This window comes from Leuciscus leuciscus (genome assembly GCF_965113295.1).
Source record: "Leuciscus leuciscus genome assembly, chromosome: 21".
In the NCBI taxonomy this organism is placed as follows: Eukaryota; Metazoa; Chordata; class Actinopteri; order Cypriniformes; family Leuciscidae; genus Leuciscus; species Leuciscus leuciscus.
The window spans coordinates 7287952-7315674 of NC_138745.1; the positions used below are offsets into that span (position 1 = coordinate 7287952).

A 27723-nucleotide genomic window follows, 5' to 3' on the forward strand; every position below is an offset into this window, starting at 1 on the left:
CTTGACCAGTAGGTGGCGCAATTGACCACAAATGACACATAATCTAAAAAGTATATAATGAAAATAATTCTGAGTGTTTTAAATGCGGCGCATATGAACGTCATACTATCCACTGTAGGCCTACTACTACGTCAATACTTGTGTTGTATATGCTTGCCATGTGTATTTGATATTATTATAATATCCTACATTTTATGGAATATTATCTATATGCAGTAAGAATTAAGTAATAAGTCACTTAAGGGCACGGCCTATGACAGTAATTGTCTCAACAATCAACAAAACAATCAATAATTGCATTCAACAGCAGACAACAGCCCATTAACTGTGAAATTAATATGGCACGACTTCGATTTTCTCATTCTCATCATTTTTGCCCCCACACCCACACCCACCCTAACACATGAGGTCTTGCCCCGCCTTCAGGGATGTCAGTGATCACAAATCCTAGAAAACTCTTTCGGAGACCTACGTGCCTCTTTTACCAATAATTCAATACACTTCATCAATTGATTTTTCTATGCAACTCCCAACACACATGCGTGGAGTGAGTGAGTGAGTGAGCGAGCGAGCGAGCTCGAGCTGTCTAGAGTAGCGGATCTCTTCAAGACGTTCACAGTGACTTACCCCTGATGAATCTCAAAGCACACGCATCCTGTGGGTTTGTGAAGATGAGATTTCATGGTAGGTTTCCGACTGCATTACAATCTATTCACTGTATTCCCCGAGCACGTTTGAATGTAACAGCCTGAACTGGAACATTCGAACGTCTTTGCGGTTATAATGTTTCATCTGTTGCTCTTCGCAACTTTCTGCGGACCTGAACGCTCCGTTGCGTTTGCCCTGATGAAATGCTAGAGCTGCTGGGTTAATGTTGTTGTTGTTGTTCCTCTATTGCGAATTCATCATGTATGTACAACGGGGAAATCTTTGATTTATGTTGTTGTAGCTATTATCAAATAGTGGCAGGATGATATTGTGATCTCGAAAGGTTGTAATCTTTCTCATGATGCCAATGTTAGCCTAGCATTTAACTACTTCTTTATTTTTTTTTATTTTTGAGGTACTTAAAAAGACTAAAGGGACTCTGACAGCAAAAGCTGTTGGAAATGTAAGGCCTTGGCTACAGGTTGCTATGCATTGCTATTGTAGATGGAAAATCTGTAAGGGAATTGTGATTTCTCCTGGCCTGGAAAAGTCATCGTCTTACCATGAACCCTGTAATGTAGATCTCCGTAATGTGAATGCAATTGTTTTCATATTGGTTTCAGTTGTTTTTGTAAGTTTTTATTACATTTTCAACCCAAAATCTGATTTAATGACTCTAAAATGATTTTAAAAAAGTAGCATACTTAAAAGTTTACTGTAGAAGTATGAATGCACAGATTTGTTGAAATTGATAATATTGTGGCCAATATTTAGATTCAATAACTACTATTTTGTCCAAAGAAATCGTTTTAAATGTTACAAGTGAGTCTATGCATCATAGCCTACCATTACGTTTATTTATGATATATAAAATTTTTGGTTTTATTCGAAATTATTTTCAGTGCTTGATAATCGGCACAGCTAGTCGGTAAAAGTTTACAATGAGGTTCAGTTCGTTAACTGCATACATTCAGTATTAGAAATGAACAAAGAAAAATACTTTTTAAATATTTTTTTCATAAATATTTGTTAATGTATTATTAACAAACATGAATTAACTGAACAATAGTGCCTTTATAAAATAACATTAACCTAGATTAATAAATGATGTAAAAAAATTATTACAAAAATTATTTTTGTTAATTTATTAAATGGTATTAGTTAAAGTTAAAAATAGGGGTGTAACAATACAGCATATCATGTCACAATATATCGATTCGCAATACAAAAATGCAACAATATGTATCGTGGAAAGTTCGCCCAAAATGACAACTACTGTGTGAGAAAAAAATGCAAGTTTACAGAATTTTAGTGTCAGTACTACATTATATATATATATATATATATATATATATATATATATATATATATATATATATATATATATATATATATATTGAATATAATGTATAATAATGCCATGGGGGAATATTGTCCTGATAATGCCAATTGTCTTATGTTACCAGTAAAAGTGGCCTACATTATTTTAAATATATCTAGTCAGTGACAGAGTGCAAGCATATTTGTCTCAAATAATTCTGTATTTTCAGCTTCAGAATCATCCTTTTATTCTTGTGTCTCCATTGTCCTGTGCATTGGGTTACCAGCACCAAGTCCAAGACCATTTATTTACACCCACAATGTAATATCAAATTTAGCATTTTAATCAACAGTACATTTTTTGTTCATCTTTTACCATTTGTCTTGGAGTATCGCAATAATATCGTGTCGTGAGTTTAGTATCGTGATATGCATCGAATCGTGACATGAGGGTATCGTTACACCCCTAGTTACTAAACGAAACCCTAATGTAGAGTGTTACCAGATAATCATGAGAATGTAAAAATAAGCATGCACTAGACATTTTAAATGGTCGATGCATTTAAAAATTTTTTTTATAACTTGATAGGTCTGGGCTGAGCATCACGTAATTTACTGCATTTATCTTTGATAACTTTATTTAGCTGCGTGATTGTTTACTGGAATATTTTGGAAACCATATGCTTCAGGGAAGAAAGAGGTGTTTCAGGTTTTGTAGGTTGACATAATGCAGCATTTGTCTAGATGGTTTCAGTGCAGGCGTTCTCGGATGACTAATGACTAAATGTAATTAGGATTAAGCAGGAGACATTTATTAGTGGGAAGACTGGAGTCGGTGGTGATCTCTGGGTAATTGGATGTCTCTCAGGTGTGTGTGCTCTGGAAGTCCCTGGAAACACAAGGCCAGCAGCTGGGCTTCAGTCCCTGAAGCTTCAGCTAAAGAGACTTGACTGAAATATGAAAATGTGCAGTTTGCACATGAAATGTAATGTTTTCTCTGCTTAAAGTTGTTAAACTTTGCATTAAGCTGAAAGCATTACACTAAGTTTAGAAGAGGGACATTCAAGACAAATGATCTGACCTCAAGTTTAAATCTGATTCTGAATGGTTACTAATGATGATCCTTATCAAAAATGGTTTAGATGTATCCATGCACTTTAATGATAAATTAGTTTGTGGCTCTTCACCTCAGGCTCACATGCTGGTGTATTTGTTTCCCGTGTGGTCTCTCTTTGGTAAGTCACAAGAGCTCTAGGCTGTTTATGGAAAATATGAGACACTGCATGGAGACACGTGCTCCTAATATAGACTTTTACTGTGGAAAGCATAGTGCTGTCGAGTGTCTGCGGATAGTTTGCCGCTGACACACTGATGTGTCTGTGTGTGTTACAGAATTCCACTTTACAGTATGCACTGTAAAAATGATATTGAAAGACGCTGTAAATAAATCAAAAGATTATTTCAGGGGCCATTTACACAACATCGTTTTCAACTGAAAACGGAAAACTTTTTATGCGTTTTTGTTGTTAATTTACATGACATCTGGGTTATGGGGGCCTGAAAAGTTTTTGAAAACAATACCATTATCGTCTCCATATAAACTACAGAAACGTGAATATTTGAAAATGGTGATGTCATGCGCATGCTTAATACATATTCAGTCTATAGACGCAAAGTGTTTCATTACTGTCACATCGCCAACTACTGGCCTGGCAGCAGAATACAGCGTTTTTAGTCATTTTCACGGATCTATTTCCTGTTTCCTAGCTTTATGCAAGTAAATCCTATAGTTCATATTATTTTCAGTGTGTGAATTAGTTACTTTGTAATTTTATTTATTCATCCAGTGTAATTATCAGACAAATAAATCAAAATTACTATTGTATTTATTCTATTGTGGTGATAATTGTTTTAGAGGAATATAACATTTTGTTAAAGTTGATAATCCTAAATAATTTTTCTCCTATTCTAGAAATTTGCAGGTTGATTTCTCCTAACAGTGCAATGCTTTGTGCCTGTCACAGCAGTATGGACTTAACCAATGGTCTGGGGTTGGGGGTGGGACTATCTTTTTGACTGACCAGTGGCAGACTGGATATACAATGCAAATTTTAGATGTTATAATATCAATAATTTAACAATAAAAATGATTTAAAACTAAGCCTGATACATTCAAAGTTTTAATTTAGTTGTGTGGAAAACCACAAGATTCACAGCTGACGAGCATTTGCTTAACAAACAAGTGTTTAGAATTCAGATAATAAGAAAATCTGTATTGTAGTAATGTGTGCATACTTAGGAAATTCCTCAGCCAGATCAATAGGCTAACTCTACTTTGTGGTTTACAGTCATTTTTAGAACGGTTATCTTGAAACTGTAATAGAGGGAAAAATCATTAGATGTCAGTGAGAATGTTTAACCAAACAAAGTATATAGCTTTATAGTTTCCCATTACAAGCAAATTTTCCTTTTGTTTTACTCTTGCTTCCTTCTATGAGAGTGGAGCCAAACATTGTGTTGATGTGATAAATACCACCTGGGACTGGTCTGTCTTCCTGGTTCTTCACTTATCTGAGAGTCTCCTGATTTCCTCTTTACTGACCTTAATTATATATATTTTTTAAACCATTTTGTTAAACGTCAGTGAACATGTAAACAAATAGGGATGACAGTTAAGTTAACAAATGTGGGTTCTACTTTGTGATTGTGATCCCATACAATTCTTTTACTTTGATAGAAGCCCCTTATAACTGACCCCCCTAATTATGTTACAAAAAAAAAAAAAAGTTCACCATTTTATTTTAATTGAAGAAGCCATGTTATGCCCTTTTACAAATCTTGGATTTGTTTTTGGGGTCTACTAGAATAGGTTTTCATGCTTGAATTTTTAACACAATATATTTTACATTGCAGCACCACTCTTCCCAGTCTGTCAGTAATGCTCTTTTCAGTTCATGGCTGAATCCGAAATATGAAATGAATACCCTCAAATATGGCGTTATTTGAGGGGACAGCAAGTGCACTTATTCAATCCCACATTGCACCGCAATAACGAGTGTACAACTGATGAACACTCAACGGCTGTCCGAATTCGCTCACTTCTATTCATTCACTCCTTCAAGTGAACAGTATTAGTGGACTAACATAGGGAATAGTGAATGAGGGTTTTAGGGGGCGATTTTGGATTCAGCCAATGCCTCTATGAAGCTCCTCCTACCGAAAAGCTCAGTGTGCTCTGATTGGTCGGCTAGACTAGTGTGTTGTGATTGGTCGACCACTTCAAACTTGTTTCGGAAATGTCACAGCTCTTACCGTAACTGTGAGTTTCAGCCACACTACATCTCAAGCAGGCCTTGGGCAGGAATTATTTAAATGATAAATATTGTGATGTGGTCATTCCCAGAAGTAAACCCGAGGTGTTTCAGGGAGTTCAGAAATAGTGATTACAGAGAGTGACTTTGTACTTTGTTACTTTGCAGACCTTTTTCATGCTCAAACAGCAACATTACACACTAATGAAAGTTGAAAATGTAAAAAAGCATAATAGGTCCTCTTTAAAATAAAACTGTGCTCATTCCAATCAATAATGGAGTTCTTAGACTCATTATTGATTTGAATATCATTAAAACTAAGGCCCTGTTTACACCTGATGCGTTTTGGTCAAACGGATCACAGTAAACGAGGGAGACACATACCCGTTCACACCTGGTATTGTACTCGTCTCTTTTGTCCTCCTGATGTCTTTGAGGGGAGGGTCTATAGGTGGATGAATGTATGTTTTTTTTTTTCTGTTTTTTCAGATCTTTCGATACAACAATAGACAAAATAAGCTTGTGCAATTTACTAGGGGTGTAACGGTTCACAAAATCCACGGTTCCGTTCAATACGATACAGTGGTGACACGGTTCGGTACGGTTCGGTACGTTTTCGATACAGCAAAAAGAAAGAAATGCCAGAGAAATTCCCTTTATTTTTTTTATTTTTTTTTTATTACAATTTTTTGTATTACTAACATCATAAAGTATGATATTTTTTTATTTTGAACAATGATGGAGCTATACTTGACCCATCTTCTGGGGTGTCTTCTTACCAGCATATAAAACAAAAACTGCTCCTTATAAAAAATTAAATGTATTATTGTAGTAGCCTAGTTATAAACACAGGTTTATTTTATTTTAGTTTTATTTTAAGTTTGCAAGGCTCCAGGTTAATATTTGAGGGCAGCAATTTTATTCATTATGTCGAAATAATTCAAAAGCAAAACGATTAAAAAAATTAATATTTGAGAGTGGAAATTAATGTCTTTTTTATTTTTAAATAAGTGTTTTTTTCCCCCTACATCTAGAAACTTTTAGTTTTATAAATGGGGGTAATCTTTGAAGGATGAACAAAATAATGTTTTGTATGGAATGCCAAAGCTGACTTTATTATAAATAAATAAATACGTAAATAAATATACAAAGAAATGTAAAAAAAGCAAAAATACATAAATAAATACATAAATAAATATACAAAGAAATGTAAAAAAGCACAAATAAATGAGTATTTATACTTTTATTTCCTTATTTATAATTGTATTTCTTCCACACATTTATTTATTTATTTATTTATACATTTATTTATTTCCACATTTATTTATTTATACATTTATTTATTTATACATTTATTTATTTATACATTTATTTGTCCGTATGCTAATGAGGGGGTGTGTTTTACATCAGCAATTGAGCACAGAGTGGCAGTGCTGAAGCTTTGAGGCCACAGTGACACTTTGTGGTGTGACCAAACGAAACGCAAGAGGTGTGCGGACAATATCACATTTTAAGTCATGTAATATCACCCTAACTGTATGTAGGCTATATAGGGTTAACACACATAGCACACATGAACAGAAACTGCACTTCAACGGGTCTGATAGCAGACACTTGGACACGGAAGCGCATGAATGAATGAATGAATGAGGTATTTATATAGCGCTTTTATATGTACTACTGTACACCCAAAGCGCTTTACAATCATATCAGGGGATCTCTCCTCAACCACCACCAGTGTGTAGCATCCACTTGGATGATGCGACGGCAGCCACAGTACAACGGCGCCAGTGCGCTCACCACACACCAGCTATAGGTGGAGAGAGGAGAGAGAGTGATGGAGCCAATTCAATGGAAGGGGATTATTAGGAGGCCATGATTGTTAAGGGCCAATAGGTGGAATGTGGCCAGGACACCGGGGTTACACCCCTACTCTTTACGAGAAATGCCATGGGATTTTTAATGACCACAGAGAGTCAGGGCCTCGGTTTTACGTCTCATCCGAAGGACGGTGCTCTCTGACAGTATAGTGTCCCCGTCACTACACTGGGGCGTTAGGACCCACACAGACCACAGGGTGAGCACCCCCTACTGGCCTCACTAACACCTCTTCCAGCAGCAACCTGGTTTTTCCCAGGAGGTCTCCCATCCAGGTACTAACCAGGCTCAGCCCTGCTTAGCTTCAGTGGGCAACCAGTCTTGGGCTACAGGGTGATATGGCTGCTGGCATGAAAAGTATCCACTATTAATTACAATGTAAATGCGGTGGATAGGGCTGATAAGAGTTTGCGTTTGGCTTGCGTTTATTGTCGATGAGACTCGCACACCAGCGCAGAACGCGGAGAGAAACCAGCGCACATTTTTTCATGGAGTTCAATCGAATTAGAATATTTAAAAGTGAAATAAGGCCTGTTTCAGACCTCATGCATGAGCAGTGCTTAAGCCAGGCTGCAACATCAGCTACACATAGAGCTTTCAATCAATTCATATTTTGATGAATATTTAATTTGTTTGTTGCCTCATAAAAGCCTGTATTGCAAAATATTGTGTTGATGAATTGATTATTTTCAACATATTTTCAGTTCAGCACACAACATGCGGTAAAAAAAGAATCAACTTCAAAGCAGGGTTGGGAAATATGGCAAATATATCAGATCACAAATTCTTTCAGGCAGGACCACTATCATCGTTCTTATCACGATTCTTTTTCATGTTGGTGTTTGAGGCTGTTTTGCGAGAAGTATAGCCAAACTATTTTCCCCATTCAAAAATACAGTTCTAAAAGATAACAAAATACCCGTTTTCTTTATACAACACAATCAAGAATATGTTATCAGTTAGTTGCCTTAATTAATTTATGCTTTTTCACTTTTTCAACTTTAGTTAGTCAGTGGCGGATTAAGACTCTTTGGGGCCCTTGGGCACTGATAGCTAGAGTGAAATAAAATAAAATTACTGTCATTATTTTATTTTATTTTATTTTATTTTATTTTATTTTATTTTATTTTATTTTATTTTATTTTATTTTATTTTATTTTATTTTATTTTACAAAATGTCCCAACTTTTCTGGAAATGGGTTTGTATATTATATACAATATATCTATTATCTATATATGGTGAAATGATTTTTGTTCCCTGGACATGTGATAAAGGGTCTCTCAGTGTCTGAAAGGGCAGACACTGTCTCTCTCCAAACACTTTTATCGAATGAATGAGGTCCAATCTTGAAACCTTACACCAGCGCTTGGAAAATGGAAAAATCCCCCTTGTTCATGTTAAGATTAGACTAGAAAACCATCAAAATGGATAGACATTGCAGTTTCCTCAGTAATTATTTTTTAAAGTATTACATTTTTCAAACCAATGCAGGGTGGGAGCAAAAACTTGTAGTTACACATAATGAAGTGTGTGTGTGTGCGTGCATGCGCATTACTTGTATCAAAAGCCTTATTCTGACTGATTCACTGCTCTGTTACATTTAGTCAGTAAAGGCAAGCGTGCAGACTCAGAAATGTATCTATATGAAAGAAGCTCTTTCCACTTTGACATCTGACTTTTTGAACTGCTTAAATTTATGCTTGTGTTGTTTGTTAGTGTGAATTCAAGCCGTGCTGGTAATGCTAATGAAGTTTCAGCTTATGGAATGTGTGTGTCGAGGAGTTTAGAAGAAGACAGAGAGTGATTGAGAGACTCAATGGATCTATTGTGGCCTGTTCTTCCCCATCAGCAGGGTTGTTGGCCATCTTATTCTGACCCGTAGTTTTAGAGTTGAGCAGTTGACTGACCTTTTACATCCCAGTTTTTGTAGATTTTGAAATCTGTTTTGAGTTGGGTTGGGTGATATATTGCATAACAAAGACAGCATATTCAGCCATTTCACAATATTAAATTATGGGGCCATTATATGAATGAACAAGCATTTGCCAGCACTGAATAATCTGCATAGATCCCTACCTGCGGGATTTTGCAAGCCGGAGTGGGACGAAATTTAACTCATTTTAGGAGGAGTGGGCGGGACAGAATTTTGTGTGATCGGGATTGAAAAATGTATCCCACATAGACCTCAAGTATTTCTTTTTGCAATTCAGTCAAATTGCATGAATCATCAATGCTTTTTTGGTGTTGTTATTGAATAGATTAGACAACCTCATAAAACTTCGCACTGAAACCCATTAGAGAAATTTATGAAACAAGACGTAAACAAATATTTCAAGCAACATTTTTTATTTGTTCAATCATTTAGACTGCTTCATGTCATTCCAAACCTGTATGAATTTCTTCTGCACTGTAAAAAAAAAAAAAAAAAAAAAGATATATATATATATATATATCTAAAAAAAATGTTACAATGTGTGGGACAAAAAAAAAAGAACTGTGAAAGTATCATAAAAGTTGTCCATAGGACTTAAACACAATATAGGTCATGCCTTCTGATGTTATAGATTTGTGTGAGAAACAGATCAAAAATTAAATCGGTATTCACCAAAACAACTGCCGCCTCCAGTGAGCTGAGATCCCTATCAATGAGTCGTCCTACTCATTAACCATTTCAGACTAGTTTTGTGAACTTAATCAACAGATTATTGGAAATATTCAAATACAGTCATTTGAGTTTGGAACGAAATGCGGGGGAGTAAATGACATCTGCATTTTATCTGCATATTTGTGATATTTACCCCAAGGGCATTTTTTTTTTACCTTTTATAAAGAGCATTTTACCCCCTAATCTTATTAAGTGTAGGCTGTACTTCATGTTTCATTTTACATTTTTTAATTTAACCAATAAATTCAGTTAGAATAATAAGACATTATAGGGCTCTTACCAATTAAATGAAATAATTTACACTGAAAAATTATAACTGCATTAAACAATGTTATGAGATTGTTTTAAATATATTTTGAATATACAATTTTTTTTGTGTGGAAATAACGATACTTTCATCGTTACGATACGTGCCGCCAGAGTCGTTGAATCTTTGACTCAACCGATTTGTTCAAATGCTGAATCATTCAGTAATGAAAACACGGTTGAGAGTTGCTGTGAGATGCGCGATAGTCTTTGTTTGGAACAATTGCGTCTAAAATGTAAGTGACTTTATTGTAACTGTTAATTGTACTGTTGTGTGAAATCAGTGTCACATTTTCAATCATAATGGTATTCAGGAAAACAACTCTTGGTCAAATTAAAATTGTTAAAATTTTTAAAACTCCACATTTTGAAAGATTACCTCTTTCAAATAAAGTTTTTCTTTTTTGTGTGCTGCGCTCATTTGTTTCGATTTCTCCTCTAGAGGCTGTGCGAGCCTCAACAGCACAACCTTGTTACCGTCAGTAAATTATACATTATCCACCATTATCGCCACTTACACTAAATATAATAAAACCAGAGTCATTCTCGCATTCTATTGACGTTTTAATCAGGCTACTTGTCCAGTCGGGCAAGTAAAATTCTCTTTCTCTTGCCCCTTAAAGGTCCCATTCCATGGATTATTTTATTATTTTAGAATTGTTTCCTGGGGTGCCCTTATAATGTTAGTATGTTTTTTAGATCAAAAGCCTGATTTTAGCCTCTGATTTGAACGCTCTGTTTGAAGGGGTGTGTCTGCTGTGAGACTTCAGTGTAAACACCCACTGCTGTGATTGGCTGACATACTTGCATATGAAATATCTCGCATTACATGTGGAACTCTCTCGAAAACTTTTACTATTACAGCTATTATACGTTTGTACTATTACAGCTATCGGGATTAGCTTAATACAGTTAAGACATCATTTTATCACCTCAGAAATATAGCCCGGCTACGTCCTATGCTGTCCTTTTTGGTAGCTGACAAGTTGATAAACTCTTTTGTCTTTTCGCGCATTGACTACTGTAATGGTCTTCTAGCTGGGGTATCTAAATCATCACTGGATAAATTGCAATATCTTCAAAATTCAGCTGCTAGAGTACTGTCTGGGGTCAGGGCCAGGGACCATATAACCCCGGTCTTGGAGTCCCTGCACTGGCTACCTGTTAGGTGCCGTATTGATTTTAAAATCCTTATGCTGGCCTATAAATCTCTGCACAATCTGGCACCTCAGTATTTGACTGGCTTATTAATCCCTTACACACCACGTCGCAATCTGCGCTCCTCTCAGAGTGGTCTCTTGGTTGTTCCGAAGACACGGCTTCATACGTGGGGTGACCGAGCATTTTCTGTCTATGCTCCTAAGCTCTGGAATTCTCTCCCTGCCGACATCAGGGAAGCAAACACATTAGTGACTTTTAAATCTCTTCTTAAAACATTATATTTTACAATTGCTTTTACATGATCTTAATTTTATGTGTTTATTTTTTGTATTTACATTGTGTTATTCCTCTGCTGTTATGCTTGTCTGTAAAGCGCTTTGAGAAAGCTACTTTTAAAGGCGCCATACAAAATAAATATATTATTATTATTATTATTAACGAACCGTGGGAAGTTTTTTAAGTATTTAGATCTATTCCCATCACATAAAAGGTTGCAGTGATGAGCATTGAGCAGACGACAGCCTGTTGATCGCGTGAATGAAGATCTTATCATTGCAACGCAGTTTCTGCACTCTCACTAATGATTTCACCAATGCAAACATGAGGTAAGTACAGTAAGAGCTTTGTTGTGCAGTGTAACAGTCATTGATTTCATAACGAGTTTTGGCAAGTGTCCAGATAAACTCGCGCTGTGTGATTGACAGCTTGGGCGATTGGAAAGGGATTGTTCTTTGATCGCTTTCTGTGTATATATATTAATCACAGTTTAAGTAAGATTATTTTCATCCTACTAAGAGAAACGACGTGAAGTTGATCGTTTAGTCACTGGCTTTTGTTTTACTGATGCATAAACAGTATTGAACGACTTTGAGAGAAAGATTATCTGTCTGAACTTGAAAAATTACACATCAGAAACTCACATAACCCACTGGTTCTTCAGAGGCTCGGATGAAGGAACTAAAAAAATACTTTTGTGTTCATTTGTACATCCAAACACTGAGCAACTGCCATGCTTCGCTCGTTTGCAAGCCATGACGTCTCTCCAGGAAAAAACAATATCGCGCTCGCGCAGCTCATTTTCTCATGGGCGGGCCAAATTCTTGTGGGCAAAGAAGAGAAAGGGGAGGTAACCTTTCCCCTTATGACGACATAAGGGGAAGATTTCTAGATTTGCGCGTTTGAGCTTTCATTTTTTGAAAAATACCCAGGGCTTGTATAGCCTGGGAAAACCCAGACTACTACCGGCGAATTTTAATTCTCTCTCCAGGATAGTCTGGAGAAGAGCCCATTCAAACTAATTTCTGTGCCGCCGAAATCGCGGCACCAATCAGAAACGTTTGGGGAGGGATTTACATGATGACGACAGCGCAGCGACACTGAAGGAGATTTCATTACAAAGATGGATGCCGCCGTGGAACATCACTCGTTCGAATCATAGACAGTATATAAACGAATCAGTTATCGCGTCTGTTTTGAGCGATTTAAACTTACCGTTTTCGTTAAAACCGGAGCAAAGAACAACACTCGAAGCATACGTCATCTCCGGTTTTATGACTATCCAATTGCGCCCAGAGGAATTTGAGCTACGTCGGTTGGTGACGCCCCTTTGGAAATGATTTGTCTACATAGCTTCGCCAGACCCTACACTCAGTTTCAACTGAGAAGGGTCTGGTTTTAACCAGGCTACAGGGCTTGGTTTACACCCATCAAAACATCTAGCCACTGGGGGACCATAGGCAGGCTAGGGAAACTCATATTAAGGTTAAAAAACCTCATAAAGTGAAATTTTCATGCAATGGGACCTTTAAAAAAAATCCTTCTCTCTTCAACTACACTTCTACACTAGTTAGCTAAAGATGAAGTTTAATTGGTTATGTGATAGAACGGTGGAGCGGTCAGCTCCAGGGACATACTGTGCAGTAATTATCAAAAGTTTTGTAGAGTAATGAAAACAGGTCGCGCCTCAACAATTATTTGCACTCACACAAATGCTCCTAAATATATTTTGAGGGTGCACAGATTACATTTCTGGAGCACATGGGACCAAAATGGTCGCAATTTTGAACCTTGTCATAACAATTAATCTTGTTTTAATCTTTTCAACACTGTATTCTGTTACGATCAGTGGGCCTTTCAAAACATTTCTGACCCCGTATTCTTGTGCAAACCTAGATAAATCAGGTGAAAGCAAGTGACACACAATACCGGTGGGATTTAGAGAGATGGCAGTTTTGTTCAGTCTCACACCTTCTGTTTGCTTTGCATAGGAGAAGCTGTTCAGTAACTTAAAACCACCTCTGTTAACAAAGGCCGTTTGAGTTCTATAGATGGGTTAAAGAAATCAGGTGTGTATTTTTATTAGGTTCCTTTTTACAGAAAGTTTAATTTAATTTACTATAAAAAGGAAAAAGTGTTGTGTGCGCTGTACTCAAATAGAAACTTGACATCATTTCTAAAGTAAATCCAGCAGTAGTTATAGCAGCTGCTTTGCAAATAAATGGTATGAGTAATATTCAGATGAAATATCACTTATTCCTTGTCGCCGATTGTGTATTATTATGAGTAACCAAGCAACTGGATAAAGGAGTGACGCAACTTCCTAAACTTAAATGTGATCTTTTTTTTTTATTCCTTCAATGAATAAATTGGAGCGGTTACGTAGGAAAAACAGCCAAGAGTTCTCCAGCATACATGTGCACTCTTTCAATACTGTTTAAAAATAATTTTTCAGGATGCACCTTATGAAGCTGGTTAAGAAAACATAAAGATAGACTCAAAAAGTGGCGACTTCTGGTTGAACATTGTCACTACATAATTCCCATCCTTCCATATGCGCTGTTATATAGTAGTTTTGGTAAGTTTACCATTATTCTAACACTTCTAAAGAATGATTACATTTGTTTTAACTCTTCACTGGTAGTATAGCCATCTGTGGAAACGGCAGTGCAGTGAAAAATGTGACTTGAGAGGAAGTGGGCGGGTGTTGAGGAAAAACCTTTTCTGTCACCGCAAATTGTGAGCTCGATGGCTTGTGAATAGGACAGATATAAGTTTAAATAAAACTATTGTACAAATGTTTAGGTTAGTGACTACTTCCTAATACTATATGCAAAAAAAAAAAAGCATTGCCAGAAGATCCGGGGCCAGCGTGAACATTGCTCGGGACAGTTGACAGGCCTGTCACTTGCCCGATCGAGCCGGTGTTGCATTGTCATGGAACTTTTATCAGTTGCATGTGTAGCAAATTAACTCAAAGGGAAATATGAATAATTAATTATAACAAGTTATAATTAATTATAAATATTTAGATCTGCTGTACAATCAACTGGGGCTGCACAATTTGGGGTAAAAATCTACTTCCAATTTTTCTGGTTTGCGATTTAAAATGTGATTTTTGGCATGCTCAAAGTCTAGTGTGACCACAGCTTTTGGCCTTAACTTAATATATGATCATTTAATTTAGGATTTTCAACAAATTCATATTACAGAAGTAAATCTTAAAGGGGTCCTATCATGCTTTTCCACATTTTCAACTTTAAAGGAACCGTATGTAAGATTGTGGCCAAAACTGGTACTGCAATCACTTTCAAATTACTGTAGAGCGGTGTATCCCCTCCCCCTCCCCCTCCCCCTGACTCGAGGTTGCCAGTTAGGCTGCAGGATCCAGCAGGAACGTAGGCTGCTACAAGGAGCTTCCAATGGCAAGTGACGAGTCCTACACAGTACGTTTTTTTTCGGACTTTGTTACGACGTATTTCGGATTCATAACTAAGTCTTTTAGGTTTGTAACGTTAGACATTTTTTATCCGACACGTTTGTAGCTGCAGCTGTGGTAACTAGAGCAGAGCTGGCAACCCGAATGCCGAAACACTACTGACTTCGTGATTAGTAGATAGGTGGAGGGTGGAGCTTCAGGCCAAAACACAACATGACAACATCAACATCAGTTGAGGGCTGCAACTTCACTTTTAAATGACAATATCCTGGCCGGACTACTGTTGTCAGTGATGTAAGTGTTTGAAATGAACATGATTTCAGGGCCATTTTATGATTAATTGAAATACATTTCTTACGGTTCCTTTAATTAGTCTGTAATGTTGCTGTTTGAGCATGAAAAAGATCTGCAAGGTTACTACAAGTCCACTCCAAAGGGAGATATTTTATTTTAAGGTGCTCTAAGTGATGTTGGGTGACGTCACTTCTTGTTGACGTTTGAAGTATTGTCAAACAAAACGGAGGCTAGCTAGACCCTCCTCCTCCTCATCCACGCATTAACCCCCTTCAAACCCCACCCCCAAATCCTTCTTGTCGTTTATTGGCCGGAACAGTTTGTTTCGTTGTGCGGGTTAGCCCAGTTTGTTTTTCTTGCTGTTTGTGGACCCTGGGCTGTCTACAGAGACCTCGCTTTTTTACAGTGTGTTCAGGGGACAGGCAGCTAGCAGACAGTGAGATGCTGTTTGCTGTATGTGCCAAAAAAATTTTTGGCCTAAAAAACGCGTAGCATCACTTAGAGCACCTTTAACAGGATCCACTTACCAAGAACTACAACAAAACGGCTCATTTGGACTACAATGTGTTTCTCCCGGACTTTGTGAAGTCATAATGTGGCTCATTTAAATACATTTGAAGGCTCATTTGTTTGACCTTCCTTAAAGGTATAGTGGAGGATCTAGATAAGATTTTAGATAAGACCCGCCCTCTCCACTTTTTGAATAAGTTTGATTGATTTACCAGAATGATTGACAATTAGGAGGACCAATAGTATAGGTGATCCACCTGGAAGTAAAAAAATCCTCCACTATACCTTTAAGGCTGACGAATTTAGAGGCATTTTAGTCATTTTACTGATGACTGCTCACATCTTGGAGTTCAGTGTGGGATTCGCAGAACGCTTGCTCTTGAAAGATGGGTCAGTACCCAGTTTATTTGGACCAGCTTGCTCCTCAGAATCACAACCTGTAAGTATGAATAATTATTGATGTATATATTTTCTACCAGGTGTTCAAAATGCGTAGTTTTGTGTAAGTTTCCGGCCAACCATCTAACTCACGTCTTACTGAAATACTTCTGCAAATATTACATAATACTGAACCACTTTTACCTAAAACTGTGCCTATTAATGCAGATTGTCTGTCGTTATGGTCTGGCAAAGCTTCATTAATAACTCATTTCCAAAGGGGCGTCACCAACGGATGTCACTCAAATGACTCTGGGCGCAATTGGATAGACCTAAAACCAATCAGAGATCGTCATCGTGTAAAGCCATATGCTGCGTCCCAATTCGCCTAAATTACACTACGCCATAAAAGTAAAAGTATGTACTCTTTTTGTGAAGAAAAGGTATTTACTTTTGAATGTGTAGCAAAAAAGTAGGCAAGCTTTGGGACATACTACTTCGTCATCTTTATCGGACGGATTTGTCGCGTGCATTCTGTCACGTAAACTGCCCTGTCAATCATCTTGTCACAGTTAAAATCCTCTATTAAATCTAATTTCATTTCCTACCGTTTCGGAGAGAAATGCACGTTCATCTGCCAGTGGGTCTTTCATGGAGACTGTCCTCATGTGTTTGCAATTTTAATATAATAATGCATTTAAAAGTTGCTGCGCTTCACCAACGGACGTCGCTCAAATGCCTCTGGGCGGAATTGGATAGACCTAAAACCAATCAGAGCGATCGTCATCGTGTAAAGCCCGCCCCAACGTTTCTGATTGTTGCCGCGATTTTGAGGGATTAGAAATGGGCTTGAATGAGCTCTTTGCCAGACTACTTGCAGAGCAAATCTAAATTTGCCAGAAGTTGTCTGGGTTTTCCCAGGCTAACTACTTTGAGTAATGATGAAGGATTGAGCAAGATTTGTTTTACAAACTTTAATGTTACATCAGTCATTCACGTTAGTGCTCGGCTAACTTATGCACTGTTATTGATAAGGGTCTCGCATGTGCACTGCAATAAATTAGAAATATACACATTGGTTTGTTGATGAACATACACTTGTTAATGCTGATGGTGAGGAATTAGATACATTAATACATTATCTCATAATGTACCTCAAACTGAGTAGTGTATTACTGAGAATCGTCCTGCTCAAGTCGTCCTTGCGATGGAGGTTCGGGTTGAATTACTAGTTCTTCCAATGTTTCATCATCGGATTCGATATGGGAAAAATCAACATCATCATTACTGTCTTTACAGTGTGTACAATCACTGAGGACTGAGGAAGCTTCCGGATCTAAAGTTCAGTTATGATAATGGATGTTTTGCTTCTGACAAGGTAGACCAATCGTAACAGACTGGGCAATCTGGCCAATCAGAGCAGAGATAGAAGTTTTGATAAGCTCAATAGAAAAGGTAAAGCCTATTCTAATTGGTAAGTTTTACCTTCGCTCACTACCTTACCTTCGAGTCGTGTTGCCGAAAATGTGTCTGTGGTGCCTGGCATTTTCCGTACTGTGGAGTCTGCACCGTGACTGCTCATAATGGCCTCCGTAATGTTGGTCGTAATTTGTGGACTAACTGTAATATCATATGTCTCTAATTATTTACTAGTATTTTGTCATCAAAGCGCAGTATTTTGTCATCATTGTCATCACGTATTTTGACATCAAAGCGTAGCACATCATCTGTGTCTTCCAAAAGTCTCACCAACATCAGACATCGCTGCTCTTCACCTTGTGTAAGTAATAAGTGTTACGCCATTCTCGAACGAAGCTATTATAATGTAAAGAAATTATCGAACAAAGCTGTCGTAATGAGGTTTTTACCGCTGGCTTTCAAAAACGTTTGAAGTTATGACCCCAGTGGGGTTATTCTTAAGTTAAGACAGTTTTTAGGATTTCTTTTTTGTTGAGTTACGATGCTATTATAATACCCCTATCCTATCTGTAGATAAGATAAAACCCTGCACTTAGGAAATCTTATTCTGTAATAGCTTTTTTAAAACAGACAAGATATGATTCTAAAGATGGGGTCTTTCTGTAATACGCCGCCTGTTCTGCATCTGGGTGTTAGTTGGGTGAGGGGCTCATAGGCGTCGATTACGGGGGGGACGGGGGGGACGCGTACCCACCAGATTTCGTCATGAGTCATTTCGTACCCACCACTTTTAACTTCCGTCCATATTAATTTGACTTTTGGTTCAATTTTTTTTACCGTTTTCAGTGGTTAAATTTGGTAATCATTGTCAGACCCAACAAAAAAAATGATAATATTAATTTTATTTTATTTTTCGTGTTCGCATTTATGAGGGAAAAAAACAACGTGTCAGTTCTCGGACGTGAGCGCTCTGAAAGCGACCGCACGCATAAAGATTGCCACAAAGAACCGGTAAAAGTAATGATTGTGCGCTTGAGTGCGGCTATATTACGTAAACGCTCATTATCCTGTTGGCTATATAAGTAATTCAATTAATATAAAGGGGAGATTTGTCCACGAATGACTTAAATGAACAACTAGCCTACTAGTCGACTTAGTAAAAAAAATAAAAAAATAAAAAATATAACCTTTTAGTCGGAAGCAGCCCTTATTCCACATATTTTCGAACCAGGCAACAGGACATCTGGGTTGAGCGAGCGACCCTGCGGAATGAACGAGCGGAGCGGAATATTCAGAAATGCGCTCTCCACTCACGAGCTCTGATCGTAACAAACCCGAACCTCACTGTCTGCTGAACTTGCGCAGAAACATCAAAATATAACCAGCTTTTTAAAATGGTTTTTAAAACTAAACACTATTTTAGCACAAATTATGAGCTTATTGGCGATTTTTTTTTATAATTATTGACAAAATTAGAATATAGTAAAAAAAAAAAAAAAAAAGTTTTTTTTTTATGTTTTGGATGGGCCTGTTGAAAAGTGGGGCCGTGCCTGAGCTACAACAGGACATCGTCTTTCAAAACATAACCTGCGCGAAAGAGAGAAAAAAATGAATGCGTCATTGTACCCAGCACTTCTGAAAATGCACTTCCGAATGCGTCTCTGTCCCCAGCACATTTCAAACCAAACTGACGCCCATGGAGGGGCTGGTTGATCATTTATGGAATATTACAAATAATTGTGTCTGATCTGTCTCAGTCACTACAAACGTTTTTTAAGCTTTGCCAATTTAAATATTCAAGCTCAAGAAGATCCGAAAGAGAACTCAATTCAGTACTCACACCACACACTGTTTTACCCCTTTTCCACCAAGGCAGTGCTGGTGCCGGTTCGGAGCCGGTGCCTACTCGCGAACCAGTTCTTTGTGTTTCGACAGCCAAAGAACCGGTTCTCGGCCAGGAAAATTGGTTCCAAAGCGGCACCAACTCTTTGCTGGACTAGAACCGTTCTTTTATCACGTCATGCTTGCGCTGGGGGCGGGGTTATTGTCGAACTTCTCGAACGTAACCTCCGTCTATAGTAATCCAGACGAGCAGCACAAATGTGTTCTAAACGTCTTCTTCTGACCCCAATATAGGATCGCAAAGCCAGGAGAAACATTTGCAGAAAGACGATGTAGTCCGCCATTGTAATTGTTGTGCTTGAAGTTGGCGCAAGTGTTTCTAGGAAAGCTAAGACGTAGCCTATGGCAACGTACACAGTGACGTAACGACGTCGTTCGCTGGGCTCTCTAGTCAGTGGAAAAACAAACCGGTTCTGAGAAGGTTCGCAAGTTGAACCAACTTTGAACCAGCACCAGTTCCGAACCAGTTCTTTTTTGGTGGAAAAGGGGTATTTGAAAAGTGTTGGTTGAGCAACACCTCCATCCGAATTGCTGGGATCATCACATCTTTCACAAGCACTTAACCACCCCACACCCTTAAAACAATACACACACACACACACACACATTCTCTGCATTTCAACTCTTTAGCTTCCTTACTAAATCTAGTTGTCAAATAAACTTGGCATTGTATTTAACAAATATTGTTGGCTCCTTGACGAATTGCTTTGTTCCTCTCTTGCAAGCCATTTTGGATAAAAGCATCTGCTAAATGCATAAATCTATATATCTCATTAAAGTACACATCCGAAGCATGTGCCTAGAAAGCCGCATCTTAGACAGCATGCAAATACTAAATTGAGTTCACACTAAATTGTCAAAATGCCCGTATTGGTGAGTATCCTCGTAAACATTGTCGGTTATGTCTTAGGTGAACGTAAACAGTTGAGAAATAAAATGTATCAACAGTATTAGATCCGTGCATTAGGTCTTAACGTGACAGCAGCCTAAAATACCAGCTAATGTCTGTTTCAAATAACAAAAGACAAAAAAATAAAAAGCTTGCTGCTCTTGATTACATAACTTTTGTAACTTTATTGAGGATGAATCTATATTTAATTTATACAGTGAAGACAGTTATTTTACATTTGATTACTTTATTCAATTGAAAACGACTGTTAGACCACCCTGAAAAAAGCACTGTCTATTTCATTTGTACTTTTTTGTTTCTACTCTATTTATTTGTGCTGTTTTGTTCTTAATTTATTACTGACTGTTTACTTGTCTTAAAAAAAATATTAGGTAGGCTAGTTTTTGGTGTCATAACCTTATTTATTAAGGTGGGTCATAAACAACAGAAACAATAACTAGGCCTATTTTATTTTATTTATTACTGTTGTTTTTGTGGTGGGGCCAGTAAAAATGTTGGCAAAACAAGTAAAAATTGTAACCATTGGTCGAAAAACCAGTTGAAAAAAGAAATCCCCTGTGTATGTAGTGTTTTTTTCTAAACCACTAGATGAAACAAACTCACCGCAGCTCTTTTCTAAACATTCGCAGTTCGTTGTAACCAGTTGTATTTATGGTAGTTGTAACCAAGAATGTTGGTAACCAGGAAGTTGAGGGTAGCCATTTACTTTCACTTTTTTTTTTCTACTATGAAAGTCAGTGGCTACCATCAACTGTCTGGTAACCAACATTCTTTACAATTTCTTCTTTTGTGTTCAGCAGAAGAAAGAAACTCACAGGTTTGGATCAACTTGAGGGTTGATTCCCTGCAGCAGGAATAATTCTTACTCAAAGTTGAACTCAAAAGTTGGCAGCCCTGTTTGAAGTAAGTTTTAGGTTTCCTGAACAACTTTTACGAAATTCACTTTAAGTTAATGTTAGATCCTCTGCTTATCAGTTAAAAGGATAAGAGAAATAAGAGAGTCCCTGTAGTCTAACGGTCATATGTTCACAAATGTGCTAGTAATACACACAGTGCAGTCATGGTGTGATGTGATCAGAAATCATGGAATTCATCATTCATGTTTTTTGATGCCAAGTTAGGCTTATACTCTAATTTTCTGTCATGGTCTATGAACCCCCTGGCCCTAGCCTTGCCACCCCATGTATAAAACCACCCCCGTTGTTAGTCACCGAACAGCTGAGCAGTTCTGTTCTGGAAAAACGAATGCCTGGAGTTAATGTATAGCTTTTCTCATATCAGTTAATGTTCTAAAGAAGCACATGAGATTATATGACTCTGAGCAGGTGACCAGCTCAAATGATGATTGTTATGGAGTGTACAGATTTTCCATTTTCTAACATAGTTCCATATCTTTATTTAGATGTTTAGATGTTTCCCTTTCTAGTTGCCCATTGACATTTATCTGTTTGGCAGGCATCTTTATACTCGGTTCATTCAAGGTATAAATTCTGAGGGCTGTCAGAAGTTGTCTCATTAAACTATAAATTCAAACCTAAAAAGATTTGATGTTATCTTTTGCTTTGACAACTGAAATTTCTGTGGGTTGGTTTGTACTTTGAGTTAATTATCATCCTTGGGTTTTGACCACATTGTTATGGTAGATTGCTTGTTCAAATGGATTACTCATTCAGAGTTTTAGAAATAATGTCTGAACGCCCTGAAAACTCTTCCACAATCCTGGACTGCAGTTTGTCCTTGTTTCTGAGAGGTTGCTTAGCACTTAATGGAAGATGCATGGCATGTGCAGGCATAATACTATAGAGAGACAGACTAAATTGTTCTTGAGAACTTTATTAGGCCATTAGTCAGCAGTTACCACTGGTGTTTGACAATTACTGTCACATTCTCAGCCTGGTTATCTTCACTTTTTTACCCCTCTGTCTGTGGAGAAAAGGCTTCTGTACATGTGTCATTCAAAACATTGTTTTGTAAGTTAAATTTAAATGAAAAAGCCAGAATGAATATGTTTTTATGTCGTTAACCTTCTAGTAAGGATGTGTAATATTTTGCAATCTATTAAATTTAAATAATAAACGATAATGAAAAACTGAATTTCCATTTATCCTGCTTATTGAATGATTAATACAACTTAAAAAGCTTTCTTCCTCTATTTTAATTTTTCTCTCATTTATCTCTGTATTAATATATTTGTTTTGCTTTAACCTGCTTTAAAACAATTTCTAGACATATAGGGTGAATTCAGGTGGATTCCAAGTAATCTCAATGGCAAAAAGTGTTCCAATCACCTCGAATTCACCCCTTTTAAGGGGGTCATGACATGGATTTTTTTATTATTTTAATATGTTTCCAAATATACATGTGTAAAAACAATTATTTTCAACCCTCATCAGTTTTTAAGGGGCGGCTCTTTTAAGGCTAGTCAGTAAACGGCCGCTGTGATGATTTGAAAACGTCATTGCATAGGAAAGAGTATCAGCGCCCACTCGCTATTGCACATGAGTAAGTGTTTTGAAAACATTAGCTGTCAGATACAGTACATCTTCATCTGTCAACAAAAGTTTCTTTTCGAATCTCTCCATTACACTGTGCCTCGTTTACAAATTCTGCTGTCAAATTCACAGAACAAACATATAATCCTCTGAAATGATCCATGACGCCATTAAAAATAAACCATCAACTTATTTCCGGGGCTGGGATCCTTCTGAAGTGTGTACAGAAATGAGCAAATGAGCTGTTTGACATGGACACATCAAGGTGAACGATCCTTTATACACCTATTTACTCTATACCATTTGTCCTGTGGGTATGTCAGAAATTGAATGTGCATCTGTATATTGTATCCAGTGTGGATGCGACGCTCGCATCTGGTGTGCCAGTGGGCGGGGCCTATGGTGCAGTGATTTTTAATTATTCGAATTGCCCGTGTGATGTCACAAATCCCACCATATCCAAATGAGCCGTTTTTGGAGCTTGATTAAATAAATGATTTGTTTATAATGAGGAGAATGTTTTAAGCTATGACACTTGCAGAATGTTTTTATGGTACAAAGACCTATGTCAAAAGATCAAGGAAAATGTTACTTCTCATGTCATGAGTCATGACCCCTTTAAAGGTTATATGCCCTCCATATACGTTATTATGAATGTATATAAATTCAAACTGAAACAGTCCAAGGCCATTGTAATTACGGTCGGTAGTAAACAAGGTGATGTTATGTTGACAGCAGTCCAATAAAAAGTTAAGCGCTCATTTAAAAAAACAAAACATGGATCATGCTCAATATGCCATGACTAATCAGAATTAAGTATTCTGGATAGCTGCTTAATAAAAGTGGATAGAAAGTGGGGATGTTAGAATAGTGCCGTTATTTTTGACTTTTTTTGATTTTTTACTGGGTTGCTTGCCAAAGTGAGAACATTGCAGGAAACCACAGTTGCACTCAGATATAAGTTGTGACAGGAAGGGAAGGCCATTGCAAGTGTGTAGAAATAAGGACTCCTCCCTTATTTCTTGTGTACTCAGCTTAAACAGCATCTAAGCACAAAATGAACTGTTGGTCAATTTACGTGTCGGTCAAACAGGCATGTCTGCCTGTCTAAGTAGCCTGTTCTTGTCCAAAATAAACTGCAAATTGGACTGGGCTTCATACCAATATGCAAGATTATTCTTTAAAGTCTCAATTAAATGGAATTAGTGACATATCTGTTCTTCCTTATTGTGATGTACATTTGAGTGTAACTGATTATCGAGAAAAAAATGTAGGATGTGGACTTATGCATCAGTTTGATTGGTCTTTGGGCATGGCACTCAAAAGTGGAGGTGAATGAAAGCAGGGGTGGAGTTTAACCGCAATAAATGAATGGAGAAGCCCTGCGTCACCGGAGGGAAGTCTGTCATTTATCGTGCACTTTCGACTTAACTTTTCAGAACGTTTACATTTACAAACAGCTATATTACACACTGCATGAAAGGGAATATTCGAAAAACCATTATAGGGGCACTTTAAAAAAAATACATGGACAGATTGTTCAAATTAAGATATAACATGCATGTAATATGCAAACAGACGTGGCGATAGTCTTTTCTTCCCTATTGTGACCGAGTGAAACTGCTTCTCAAACAAGAAAAACTGTAGCGTTTCAGTTTCATTTTGTCCCATCAGGAATTGATTGGATGGTTGTGGTTTGTTATTGCGGTGATCTTATGTGATTGACAGGTTGTCCCGCCCTCGTGCCAGTAAACATGTCATCAGAGAAGAAAAGAGATGACGATCGACCAATCGTGCCGATTTCTGTGGTCGTGGCTCCTAAACGGTGCTCTTATGTCGTACAGTGTGTGGTTCAAAGATGGCCGTTGTCATGGTCTTGCAGCCAAAGTTAGCCTAAGATAATTTTGAAGAAATTTTGCCTGATCATCTCCCAGTGTGTTTGCTGCTACGAACTACATGTGCTGACTAGCCAATAAAAATGCAACATGAAAGGCGTGTTGATCAATGCGACATGGCACTAAAACTTAAAACCACTTAACTTCAGCTCCATTTGCAAGATTGGCATGCCAAGTTGGCCTGTTTTCCCTAGCTATGACCACGTCCATATTCTCCTTTTTTGCTTCCTCCTCTTTTTTTTTTTATTCCTGCGCACATAATAAAAACCACAATAGCAAAGTGCGATTCAGCGTTCTCTATTTGTTTACCACTAGCGCATGCTGATGATGTTTTATTCTTCTATACCATCTTGTCTACATATATGTCATTGTACAGTCTACATATATGTCATAGTCGTACCCAAGTTTATTAGATCCACGTCGTTCAGTGTGATTTGTAATGATCTTATAGGATTGCCGAAATCGCTTAGTCTGTAGCAGCCACAGAGCAAATCATTTTAAGAAAAAAAGAAAAAAAAGTGCACTGATAAATAATTTATACTAAACACTGCTATATTCCATAAAAAATAAGAATTTACCATTTTTATATCATCTTGACTTTAATCTGTCAGTCTAATTATTTATGTATCATTATTCTGTATTTTTCCTATATCTTTACTTTATCATATTTTTCTTTCTTTCTGTGAAGTCAACCAACACATGCTGGAGTTTTGCTTCACCTACATTCTTTATTATATATTGTTTATTGCTTGTATTTTTTCCAAAGTTTTCTTTTAGTATAGGCTAATGAAAAGTTTTCACTCCGTTAGTTTCATTCACTAATGCAAGCCAGATGTTGTCCGTGATGGATGGTTCCCTTCCCCCTACCGCTGTAATGTAAACAGTCCTGCCACACCCGTGGAAACACACTCGAGTCGAGAGCTCCTGAAATTCTTCAGTCAGACGATGCATGTGGTCCTGATCAGTGCGTTTCTGCTCCAGCTCTCAGCTGTTCTCAGAACTAAATGTGCTGCTTTTTGTAAATGCAGGAGGATTAAGTATAGCAGGCGGTTGTAGCAGTTCACGGTTTGCTGTGTTGACTACGCTCCAATGTCATGCAGTTTGGAAAAGTTTCTTTTAAGGAGGTTCTTCTCTTGACGGTAAATTATGACGAGCTCGGGAGGAAAATGAAACTTGTGAGTACAGTTACAAGTGGTTTTTAACTGTTGCCATATTGCGTAACGTAATGGTTGTTGCTGCACTCTTGTAGCTGTGAATCTTGAATCGTTTCATGCATTCGCTATCATGTAAAAACTAGTGAAAACACATTTGACTGAATTTATTTGTCATCCTAAAGATGCTTAAAGATCTAAATGTTTGTTTTTAAAAGCTTGAAATTAGTTTTGTGCCTAAATGTGATTAAAATGATGAATATAAACTTTAGAAAATACATTTCTTACAAAGCTACTGTTTATAGCCTACAGCATTGTTGACAAAGCAAAAATAAAATATATCATTACTTTACATTTATTCATTGATACTTTTAATGACTTTAATATTATTCTAAAATTTGGAAAATTTGTTTGAAAAAGTATTTGTGTCCGGTCCTTTTTACTGAATGTAGGCTACGTTATTTTGGTATCATATATTATAGTTTATGTCGTTTTTTTTTTAAATTTTTTTTTAGTAACTTTAGTATATCAAGTTAAGCTAAAAAAAAAAAGAGAAATACATATTTGGCAACTAGCTGAAATAAGTTTTTTAAAGTTTTTTTCAGTTAACATTAATTATATTTCAAATAACATAAAGGTTTTTATGGTTTTAGTTTTAGTTAACTATATTAACCCTTGGGTTAAGCGTATTAGAAAATGTTGGGCAAAAAGATGATTTGTATGTCTGTGTTTTTAGATGTCTGAACAAGTTTTCCTTTGGTCCTTTCTCTTACAGGACAGACTTTTATGAAGGGGTTGTAGGTGTGAGTCATATTTGGATTAAACTTCTGGAAGTTGTGAGCCAGACTTCCTCAGAGCCCTTCCCTTGTAATGAGCATGGTCAGAGAAGGACTTCGTGTTTCGTAGCAGTGTGTGCCTATGTCGGATTCTCCATTACGTTTCTACAAGCTCAAGGGCTGATATGAATAAAGTAGAGTCGTGGTCTGAGGAGGAGGTCTCGCTCTGGCTGACCGATCAGGGTTTGCAGGAATACTCTGAACCGTTGAGAAACTACGACGGACAGGCTTTATTAAATCTTACCACGGAGGACTTCAAGAGGGCATCCCTCTCCAGGGTCACGTCAGATGGTGGTCTTTTGCTCCTGGAAAAGATAGAGACTCTTAAGATCGAGCATCACATCGATGTTCACAAGAATGGACATGCTAATGGACACATGGTGTTGAATCATAATGGGAATGCCGGGAGCACCGCCAAGGCTCTGCGGAATGGCGTGGTGAATGGCTTCCACAAGGAACTGGTCCAGATTCCCATACCAGAGCCAGCTTCTCCGCAGTTCCCTGCCGAATGGGGAAAGACCGCCGTGGCTCTCGTCTATGCCTTATGCTGCTTCGTCTTCACCACCGTCATTATTTCTGTGGTCCATGAACGCGTGCCTCCTAAGGAGGCAACTCCACCTCTCCCTGACAAGTTCTTTGACTTTTTTGACCGGGTGGAGTGGGCTTTCTCTGTATGCGAGATCAACGGGATGATTCTGGTGGTCTTGTGGATCATACAGTGGAGTCTCTTAGAACACAAGTGAGTTTTCTAAGTAGCACACATTGTGTATGTGTATTCCTTCATGAATAATGTCACAAAACCTGCCTCAGGAATATTTCACCCCAGATTCAATAAAAATACATAAATTAAATTTGGCTTAAAAACAGTGAAGAGAATTTTCAAGTTTTGACAATATTTATATGACAAGCAGGCACAATTTTCTCTTAAATT

At 37.4% G+C, this 27723-nt stretch overlaps 1 protein-coding gene across 3 annotated transcripts in view; it reads left to right on the forward strand.

Moving 5' to 3' along the window:
* The first annotated feature begins 412 nt into the window (after positions 1 to 412).
* Positions 413 to 27723, forward strand: part of sgms1b (sphingomyelin synthase 1b) — a 33535-nt gene continuing 6224 nt past the window's right edge. The window contains exons 1-2 of one of the 3 annotated variants that reach the window (XM_082151552.1): positions 413 to 684; positions 26732 to 27531. In XM_082151552.1, the coding sequence (XP_082007678.1) occupies positions 26918 to 27531 (614 nt within the window). In that variant the 5' untranslated portion in view covers positions 413 to 684; positions 26732 to 26917. Of the gene's footprint in view, positions 685 to 25228; positions 25981 to 26051; positions 26160 to 26731; positions 27532 to 27723 lie in introns of those variants that run through there. The other 2 variants (XM_082151553.1, XM_082151554.1) reach the window with 2 other exon arrangements.